We start from the raw sequence: 11,111 nt of genomic DNA on the forward strand, positions 1-11,111 counted from the left end.
GTCACAGTTAAGTTTTGGAAAATTGAAATTACGATGTGATGGTGGTACGTGATGAAAAGTCCAAAGACATTAGGGTTCATCCTCTGGGGATCATGAATTTTGAAAAAAACATATGGTAATCCATCCAACAGTGGCTATTTCAGTCTGCACCAACAGGCCCTAGAGCCAAGACATGCCATCTATAGGTCTCTCCAGTATGTCTCCGGCTCATCTGTGTAAAAAGAGCTCACACAAAAGAGCAATAATGGTAAATAGTCAGCAACAGTAGCACAGACATCGCTGGATGTGGCCTGAGGTCACTCGCTGCCTCGGAGATGGTTTTGGGAAAGAGGAAACAGATGAAAGGTTTCATCCACGTAGATGATAGATGGTACTTTTCTTCTCAGTCCTCTGAAGATATCACCACAGACTTCAGGAATGCATAGTATGTATCAGGCTGTTCAGATTAAATTATATCCACAGAGCAGAGCCATACCAAATATAGCAGCAATGTTTCCTGGCTCTCAGGAGAGAAACCCTCTGAGAATCTGAAATGACATTTATCCTAATCTGACATGGCATTTGCCCCAAACAAAGCCTGAAGCCGAGTGTCATCACATCAGTCAGAGAGAAGACCATAATAGGCCCTTTGGAGCCAGTTCACAGCGTGCCCTACTGTGGCCCAAACCTGGCACAGTTTGGAGCGTCATTTTGCATCCCGGCCTCTCATCCGCACAGACAATCAACAGAGCTGTTTCTATGGAGAAGAGTTGGGAGTCCATTTGCATGCAGGCGGGTGCAGGCGGAGGCCCATCTGTCCAATGGAGCGCTTTCTAATTTATGTTAGTTGTTGTTGTCATCGTTGTCAACACACAGCAGCCCTTCCTCGTCACTCTCCACACACACACACACACACACACACACACACACACACACACCCTCTCCTCCTCAGTAGAAGTGACAGCGGAGGAGCTCTGGAACTAAAAGAGCAATCCATCATGTGAGTAAAGCTCCAGTTTGACACCAGACACAGACTGTTGTTAGACTGACGAGCCTGAGGTGATTCATTCAAATACATGCACATGCAAAATATATATACATATTCATAAAAACCTTCTCCAAATGATTTTTTCTAACCATATAATTTATATTTTGTCCACTGTATGTATAGTACACAGAATAAAAGGCTCTACACTTCTGCTCGGAAGCCATTTGCAACATTTTCTGAAAAGGTTTCTTTGAAAAAAGCTAACTGCAGATATCAAGAACAGACAACTTATTTGAGTTATTTATGAAAAATCATATTAAAAATGAAAAAACTACAACACCTTTTCAGTGGTGTTTGTTAAATTAACATTCATGCAGTCAACCCAGAGTAAATTGTGTCACTCTTTGAACTTTTTTTTTTTCATGACATAGAGCATTACAGTGAAACGCATGATTTCAAAACAATTTATATAATTATGTAAAATGAATTAAGCATAACACACCACACACCAAAACTTGTCGCTGTACGAGTACATATTCTGAGACTGATGAAGCACACATGGAATTAAATGCATTACTTACTCTTTCACTTGCAGAGGAAAACATCCAAGTGAAGTGGCTATAATCAAAACATTTCTATAATCAAAATGGATCAATCAGCTGCTTCAGTAGCCACGAGCACTGCTCGGTTCACTGTCGTCAACTTCAGTTTAAACAGGGCTGCTTGAAATATTCTGCTCCTGCCTCGACCTCCTCTTCCTGGTCGTTCCTGTTTGAAGCCACGTTTCTCGTCTTTTATGAACCTTACATTTGACCTCTGCGTACTGTCTCACCATCACAGTTTGAGTCGAGCTCTTAACTAATCATGGATGCATGTGTGATGTGCATGAACATGACTATGCAGCAGGCTGGAACAAAAATATTACAGCAAAGTCAAAACTTAGTTACATTTCACTTTATTCACGTTTTCTTATTAGATATGTTTCAGTATTGTATGCTGTATGTTTTTTATATTCACTCATTTGATTTTCAAAAAACATTTCGGGGATTGCTCTGCGTACCTCCTGTGGCTGTGGCCTGTTGCTTGTGATTTATCAGCTGACTGCAGTTCCTCAGCACTTTGGCATCTTTCAGCTCATTATTTTGGTTTCACCACACACAACTCTCAAGTTAGCGACTAGTTGGTGAAAGCAGTGGAGCACTTAACAGCTAAAGAGACATTCTTTATTGGTGGAGATCAAGCCAAAGCTAAAAGAAAAATAAATTCACTTCACTCACTTTTGTCCAAAGTTATTGAACTTTTCTAGCACCTGACATTATCAGTAGTAAAATCAAATGAACACCATATGTGTACTGTACAGGATATACATGTGCACATACTTACATTGTACTCATCATGTGGGAAATGTGACAGGATTATATTGACTAAATGATCAAATCATAAATACATTGAGTCTTACTTATTGAAATATTTAGATAAAAGTGAAAATTCCTTCAGTAGATTTATAGAATAATAATCATCAAATGTCATAATTTAGGAGAAATGAAGTGTTTATTAAATGTGTATGAATTGTGTATTGTGAATTTTCATGCAAGCCATAATGACTTTTTTCTGAAAAGATTATTTACCCTTTGTAAGTGTATTTTTTATGAATTTAGTATCAACATACAATATAATAGAGGTTAAATATACCCTGTGGAGTGTGGAGCACTTTGACTATTTCTTTCACAAGCGAGTCCCCTTGTTGTCTGAATCCAGTGCACATAAGTAGGCACATGTAGCCTCGTTCAAGACTGTCCCGTGTGTGCTGCTCTGGTTGATCTTCAGCCTTGATATTTCTTTTCTTTTAAAACCAATAACTGTTCAAAAGCCGTCAGATACTATACTCAGATAAAGCTTAAATTTCACTGTTGTGTCACTCGTCAAAGTAAGTTCTCTAGTCTGAGGTCTTGCCTTATTGTGGTGCGCCAAGCTGACGACCATTCCTGAAAACACCTACTGACCCGCAGCTGTAGTGGGAAGTTTTCCCCCACAAGTGAAACAATGAGCCTGTTCTACACTCAAAAACAAACTTCGGCAAGCCACAAACAGGTGGCTGTTCATGAAACACAGGTGGCTGGTAGGTTTATAGAACATTCAAATAAGGTTACAGTTGTAACCTACAGAAAGGAATGTAGTTTATCTATGGACCATGCAGAGGAACCTGAAAATGTTAATTAATTAAAACAACAGTTGCCTTTCTAGCGGGAAATAAAGGAGAAAGACATGAGTGTAAAGTTTCATTACTGATAGAATAATATAGACTTTCAAGGCTTCAGTGACAAGTACACAAAATCTGTATATCTGCTGTTTACTGATAATGTGATGCTGCCACCTACTGGAGGCCGTTCATCAATGTGTTCCAGTCCTCTTCATGTTGAATCTACGGTGGTGTTGAAACACTGGATATGTAGTTCACACAGAGAAAGATTCATGAGGTTTGAGAGTGTTGAACACTCATTAACATTTTAAGGCTCAGGGCTGGTTGTCCAATAATCACAGGGTTGGGAGATGCTGACTCCTACTGGCCTCATTTTTCTCAAGTGTCCTGCTTAAAGGGTAACTCCGCCAGTTTACACATTAAAGTGTGTTTACAGGTGTTTGGGAGTACTATTGCATATGTACGAGCCGTTTAAAATCTTTTGTGGCTCCAGAGGAAGCTGCATGTAATCTGACAGACTACCTCCAGTGATGTCACTCAGTGGCTAAGTTGCACTGTGGGTAATGTAGGCACCAGGTTTTGAAAAGCAGTCGAGTGGTCTGCATCGCCCCCTTTGTTTAAAAACAGCTGATGAAAATCAATACAGCTGAACATATATCACTTTTTTTTCATTCCCCACATTCTTCTTTCCTTTCAAAACCTGGTGCCTACATTACCCACAATTCTAACAAAATCTGTACAGTTTATTTATGGTTATACTTTAAGGACACTTTGGAGCCCCATAATATTAGGTATTTCAACATTTCAGGGCAAGCTGACAGGAAACCCAGAAAAAACATTAAGAGGGTACTTCAATGTAACAATGTGCCTTCTACACATCCAGGTCAAACTTGTTTTCTGTAAACTATCTTGTAGTATTTAGTATTTCTCCATCCCTGGTATCATTTAGTGTCAAAATAGAAATCTTCCAAGATAAAACTTTTCCTCACATCAATACTGAAACAAGCTGGAATGAGTTGCCCTGCTTGCTTGTCTTTGTAATTTTACCAGACAGAACATGCTGCTCTTGAACCTCATGTCTCTTTGAAACAAAAATACATAACACCAGCTCACAAAAGGAGCAATATATTCAGTGTTTGAGTGCATATAGTGCAATACCATGATCACACAGTCATTTAAGTTCTGGGAAAATAACCACTTTATTTTGGTTATGTCAATATAGGCAATGTCCTTAAAATGGTTTGAAGTCCAGATGAAATGGCACCTCGAGAGTAGCTTCTGTATTGTGACACATTGAATCTTAGCTCTGTGCTGCTAAAAGTAAAGATTGCCTGATGTCATGATATTGTTGGTTGAAAATGGTTGGTTCAAACATATGTAACCACACATATCACTTCATAAAAACTAGGGTATTTTGTGCTGTATCACAATATTTATGTCCAAATACCTCGATATTGATAAGTTCAGAAAATTAAGCAGCCTTTATTCCACTTATGTCATATCATGATGAAACAATATACAAAACCTAAGACCATATATAGTCTTATATCACCCTAACATTGTAATATTGCTGTATGAGAACACAAAAAACAGAATTTGTTTTTGTTTTTTATAGCTTATATTGTTAAACAGGTGCACAATATGACCGGGGATGTGATCTGACAAGGCATTTTTCATTTCATCGACTTTAAATAAAAGTTTCTCACTTTATTATAAATAAAAAAAACTTGAAAATACTGCACAGCCTGCATAGCAAGACACAGCTATTTTTGTAAAAAAAAATTATAAAACCAGAATGAAAATGCAAACAACTAAAATGCCAGACTCACAACTCTCAAAACTAACTGAGGCCTTGTTCAGCCAAGATGCCACAAGAACGAACCCAAACTATGAGCTGATGATGTCTCTTCATATATATATATATATATATATATATATATATATATATATATATATAAAAAAGAGCACAGAGTTGGAACATAGCAACCTTAACAGTCCTGTTCCTGGTCAACTCAAAATAACCTGCATCCTCTGCTGTTCACTCACTGACACACACTGATGATCAGACAAAAAACTGTACAGATCTCCAGGTGATGTCCACCAAACCTCAACCAGAAAAGGAATGTGTAGTTCTCCTCTAAATGAGGCGGCTGGGAAATTCAGTTGTCATTTGTTGTTAAACACAAAGTCCCACCAGGCAAACTACTCGTCCATTAATGTCTTCAACCACTAGAACACTCGGTCGAACTCTGTCTGACTGGTGGTAGCTGGGTTTCTGTTCTGGTTGGGCTGTTGCTGCGGCATGTGTCCTCTCCGCCTGGGCGGGGCCAGATATTCAAACATGGATGTGTTGTGGGTGGAGAGCATGTTCTTCAGGTCTGACGGCATCGGGTCGGACCAGAAGAAGTCGTGGTTGAGCGCGTCGTCGCTGTCAATGCGCTGTGCCGGGTCCAGGACCAGGAGTTTATCTATCAGATCCAGGGCGTAAGGGTCTTTGACGTAGGCTTTCAGACGATCTTTTACTTTCCTTTTCTGGCCTTTGGGCAGCTCCATTTTCTGATAAAGCTCGTACTTTTTATCCACGCCAGGCCACACCTGATGGAAAGACAAAATGAGTCAGGATTTAGTCGACAAAGACAACAGGTATGACTCCAAGTAATGCACCTGCAGTTGTGTTCCCATCATGATGTCATCTTACCTCAGCAGTGATGGAGCCACAGAGCTGGCTGATGAGAGTGAGCTGGTGCTGCTCAGTGTTGCCTTGCATTATGGGACTCCTGGTCCACATCTCTGCCATGATGCAGCCTCCTCCCCACAGGTCAATGGGGGGGCCGTAGTCTCGCTCACCTACCAATAAAATAAACAATATTAAATACCTTTAAACTAATCTGCAGCAGAGTTGCCTGCTTATCCATCTCACTGATAGATTTGCAGAGAGAAATTTAAATTGTGTTCAAATATATGTATATTGATTTTGTCCTGTTTGATTTAGTCATTTGTGAAGCACTTTGTAAACTCAGCATCATTAGTGCCACAAAGTCAAAAATCAACTGTAGGACAAAGAAGCGCACGGGCATTTTTCTGCCTTTGTGCATTGAGTTTAAGTTGAGATAGTCGTCTCTTACCCAGCAGCAGCTCTGGAGGTCTGTACCAGAGTGTGACCACACGGTTGGTGTAGCGGTTTCCCTGGCTGTTTTTAGCCAGGCTGAAGGCTCGAGCCAAACCAAAGTCAGCCAGCTTCAGGACACCGTCTCTAGTGATGAGCACATTGGCTGCTTTCATGTCTCTGTGAAGAATCTGAGCCAAGAGAGGGCAACATTAGACCACAAGCCTTTGTAACAGGGACATTAATAAATAAGAAATCAGCTGGTATTTCTTGGTTTTAACTGTGACATGGTCAACATTCTTCATTTTCCATTCATCTACCTTAAGGCTGCTGCGGTGAACGTGTAGTTAGATTTCTGAAGAGGTATATATCAGGCTACGCCAAGGTATGGCATCAATTCAAGAATTTACCACATCTCATTCTTGGTTTGAGAAAGAATGTTAACAGTTAGAAACTCTGGCTGGAGTGGGGTTTAGTCTTCTGCCTCCATCATGTTTTACAAAGCTGCTGGTCAAGGGGCATCAGAAAGTGCAATTAATCTGTGTGGTTTTTTTTTCTGCGTTTTTTCCCCTAAAATTAATTATTTGAAATTAACACGTTATATTGACAGCCCTAATAATCATCCTATGTTGTTTATAAGTTCCCAGATATAGGCTTTAACTTACAAGAAAACTGGATTTATTTATTTAGGATGCCAACATGTTGTTAAGTAGCTGATACAGTATCAGTGTGTATAGGGATACATTCTCCCACATCTTCGACAAAAAAAACGTAATGCTGACTGTGTTATTCTGCACCACCACCAGCAGCATTGGCTCATTGTGTCAGTTCAGTGTGAGCTTTCTTCACCAGAAATCATTTTACTCAGCTCTTTGCATAGAGAGCATTTTACATATATTTCTGTTTTTAGATCACAAGTCTGTCAAAGGCCCTGGAGGTCAGAAGAACCAGTGGTTGTTCATACCTTGTTTCTGTGGATGTAGTACAATCCATTGAGCAGCATCTGCATGACCTTCTTGATCTCTGCCAGGGTGAACTTTACATTGGCATTGCTCAGCAGGCCAGCCAGGTCATGCTCACAGAAGTCAAACACCAGGTAGATGCTGCCTTTGTATCTGTTGAACTGAGTAGCTTCAAGAACAATGAGAGGGGAAAAAAAGAATGAAACCATCTACATCTTTAGGGCAAAAGAGTGACCTAGAAAAAAAACAAAACACACAAACCTACATGAAGACACAAATTGACGTTTAGAACAAAGTTATAGACTGGGGACATGTGATACTGACCTTTGGTTCTGCAAATCTCAATTAGATTGACCACATTCTCATGTTTAAGCAGCTGCAGGATCTTGATCTCTCTCAGGGCTGTGATTGGGAACTGAAACAAAGCAGCCAAAGGAAGCTATATAAATACTTAGACTTATGCAGTCACAACAGAGCAAAGACAAGCAGCAACATTACCCTCTTTCAACCAAAGTGAACCAAGTGCTGGTTCTGGGCTGGTGCTATTGCTGGTTCGAAGTTGGTTCAACCTGTGAACCTTCTAAGAGCTGGATTGCTTTTCCACGGGCATGAGAGCCACCATAGATCATCATCTTTGCATGCCTACACTGACATCCAAACATGACTGTTCCTCAGACCCACTGTTGCTTCAGTTAGTGAAAATACAAAAATGATTTGGTTTATTCCACTGTGGATAAGTCAGAACATGCAGCACTAGCTCTGGTTTCTAGAAAAGGAAATTCACAAGTAGTGTTAGTTTGTGATCAAGATAACCCGACAGCATTTGGTGTAAGTGGTTCTTGGTTCTAGACCAGCAAAATGTTGGTGCCACTCTGGAGCCAGTTATCCTGGCTGGGAGTCAGTTCTTTGGCTGTCGAAACGCAAGGAACTGGTTCCAGAGTAGGCACTGGCCCTGAACCATCACTTAAACCACCTTGGTCAAAAAGGGGAAATGAGCACAGGTTGTATTCAAAAGCTAATAATTCAGTTACAATTCAAAAAGTGAATGCCTGGAGTTTAAAAACAGGCTTTTCACTGTCTAACCAGTCAGGTAGTTAGACTTTTGCTGGCAGCGTTAAACTTACGAGATTGGAGAAGTAAATGAGGCCACATTACAGCAGTTAGGGGCCAATAAGCAGTTTGTGCAATTTGGACAAACCTCAAACTTCACACACATTAGAGCCTTTTTTGCCATTACATCTGCGGGCCTGGCTCTACTCAGTCTGACTCAGCGCGTCCAGGGTTTTGCATTTCCATCACAACTGGACTACCTGCTTGAAGGTGCTTATTAAACCAATAGCACGCTTGTCTCGATCCCCGCAGTTCTTTCAAAGCTAGCCACCTTACTGTTTCCTGTTTCAAAACGGATTGATAGCCAAAAACAAGCACTGCCCGACTGGCAGTATGTCACCGATCAGCAGGACGGTTTATTGGTCGGGTGATGCGTAGTGCATTCTGGAAATGCAAAGGAGAGGGGAAAATACCCCCAGCCCTTTGTATCTTGTCATGTAGCACCAATTTCAAACATATTTGTGTCTTTCTGCTGCACAGGCAGCCTTGTTTCATGCAAGAGCCATCTTTCCAGCAGTGAAATAATTTTACAATAGCAAGACGTTCCTTGTTATGTCAATGTAAAATAAAAACAAAAAACAACATGTTCAGTACACATTGACAAGTACTCACAGTACAACACAAGTGTCACAATCGTATGGACAATCAACAAATCAAAACATAAGATAAACTTTTACAGTAGAATGATGGCCTCTTACCCCTTCTTTCTCATTTTCCATCAAAACTTTCTTCAGTGCGACCTTCTTCCCGGTCTGTCTGTGCTTTGCCTTGAACACCTCACTGTGAGGAGAATTTGAAGACACGAGAAAAATAAACACTTACAATTAGCTGACCACTTGATTTTCATCACTCACAAAGAAAGTATGTTTGTGAATATAAATACATTGGTATATAATTTCTAGATCAGCATAGAATATAATGCTCATTTCCACATAGATCTTTCTAAATCTAGATTTAGTGCTAACAGCTAACAGCTAACGTACGTCTTTAAGAGAACGCTCCCCAAATCTCCCAACACGATATGTGGTCATGAATCGCCCCCTGACCGGTTGACCATCTTTACTTCTTGTCTTGTACCGTCAACGTCAACATGTTGTGTGTGACTTAAGTTAGCTAGCACTGCTAATGTTAGCCACAAATAACACACAAATGGAATTCCCAGATACACTCGCACGACAAAATGTTACTGGTTTACTCACCCAAAGGTCCCTTGTCCTATTTTTGCCATTTTTTCATATTTGGAGAACTCGTCACAGAAAGGAAATTCAACTCCATCGTAGTATTTCGACATTATGGCGGCCTCCCGGTCGGGCCTGAAGAGACATTTCATTTATTATATGGTCATTTACGTTAAAATACGATATATATGGAACATGTCCGAATTTATTTACATTGATGACAATACAAATGTCCTATAAATAAAACTGTAAATGGCTATTTTCTTACTTTTCAGCCGCGCCGGCGTTGCTAGTTTTCTCTCGCTGCATCTTGTCCCGTCTGGTCCGGTCCGAGTCTCTGTCTGCGCCTGCGCGACCCTGTGACGTCACTGCGATGCATTCATGTACAACTCGGGCTTGGAGTCTCTCAGCGTGAGGAATAGTTTCATTAATTCATCGGTGTTCTGAAAATACACAACATCCCATTGATGGCACAGGATGTAATGACGCTTAAAATATTTTTTTGCTCTCATGTATCTTTGTTTACGTGGAAGTTTGATCGATTTTTGTAATTATAAGAGCAGTATATGATGGTATCAATATGGAACAAGAATACTGTAATAAACTGAGAGCGACACCTGGCGGCCCGGAGGCGTGTATCGTTCATGTTTTCCCAGCAGACTTTCTCTTGACTTTAGATGAAACCACCTACCAATTATCATGATTTCTTTTTTTGTTTAACCTCCAGGAAGTTGTGAGTATATAGTCTAGTTTATATGTTGTGAATAGTACAGTGGCTGTGGCTTTAACATACATGTAGGGCAAACATGGCATCACAAGTACATTAAACTTCCCTTTATAATGACCTGACAGTTTCGTTTCTTATTTTCTTTGTTAATTTTAGCAATGTAAAATAGCATGAGCTTCATTCAATTTGGAATATGTTTTATATAATATTTAATATTTAATATTCAGGCATTATAAAAAATAACACAGTTAGCTGGTTAGTTAGTTGTGTGTCACGCATATACAGATGTCCAGCCCATATGGATTTGACAAAAAAGGAGGAATAAATATCAAGTATACTGTGACATCAAAGGCCTAATCAAATTACTTTACCAACTGAAATCAAGCTAATTCCAGATATAAAATCTTTGAAGTGCTGGCTGAAAGAAAAACCAAAGTACCCATTTTAAGCTTATTGTACTTGTAGGGTATAAGTATATTAATGTAGTGTGGTGTGTGTTGATGTATGTGTATTTTATTGTGTTGTGGTTGTATGATACTGAACATTGATAGCTGTATGTTTTAATCATGCTGTGCATGTAAAAGCCCAATGAAGGACAAGAGTTGAAAATTAGTCTCAGCTATAAACTCTCTGTGCAGCATATCAGTTACACTCTATTGGAACTATGTTAAACTGCATGGTCTCCTTTTAAATAAAATAAGAATAAAAATAAATACAATAAAAAGTTAATACATGCAAATGTGACTGAGAAATATTATTAATCATCACTAAAATAGATTGCGATTGTTTTGAAACCTTTAGAAGGGGCGTGGCGTGACGTCATTACGCATGTGAAAGGAACCTCCCATATTTGGATGCACC

The 11,111-nt window shown here is 39.7% G+C and overlaps 1 protein-coding gene across 1 annotated transcript; it reads right to left on the reverse strand.

The window, feature by feature from the left end:
- Nucleotides 1-5,129: 5,129 nt before the first annotated feature.
- Nucleotides 5,130-9,867, reverse strand: cdk9 (cyclin-dependent kinase 9 (CDC2-related kinase)). Its single transcript, XM_084382669.1, has 8 exons — nucleotides 9,792-9,867; nucleotides 9,545-9,658; nucleotides 9,044-9,125; nucleotides 7,560-7,650; nucleotides 7,238-7,404; nucleotides 6,293-6,464; nucleotides 5,866-6,014; nucleotides 5,130-5,762 (listed from the first exon to the last, which is right to left on the reverse strand). Exons 1-8 carry the CDS (start codon nucleotides 9,830-9,832, stop codon nucleotides 5,397-5,399), a joined length of 1,182 nt encoding a protein of 393 aa, XP_084238795.1. The 5' UTR covers nucleotides 9,833-9,867; the 3' UTR covers nucleotides 5,130-5,396.
- Nucleotides 9,868-11,111: the final 1,244 nt, after the last annotated feature.

Source organism: Pagrus pagrus (assembly GCF_965226575.1).
Source record: "Pagrus pagrus genome assembly, chromosome: 19".
In the NCBI taxonomy this organism is placed as follows: Eukaryota; Metazoa; Chordata; class Actinopteri; order Spariformes; family Sparidae; genus Pagrus; species Pagrus pagrus.

Excerpts from the sequence above, each read along its gene's own strand:
- cdk9 (XM_084382669.1), bottom strand. The coding sequence starts at position 9,832 with ATGCAGCGAGAGAAAACTAGCAACGCCGGCGCGGCTGAAAA. Across the intron at positions 9,659-9,791 it reads AACGCCGGCGCGGCTGAAAA|GCCCGACCGGGAGGCCGCCA; the intron begins GTAAGAAAATAG and ends ATGTCTCTTCAG. Across the intron at positions 9,126-9,544 it reads ATAGGACAAGGGACCTTTGG|TGAGGTGTTCAAGGCAAAGC; the intron begins GTGAGTAAACCA and ends TTCTCCTCACAG.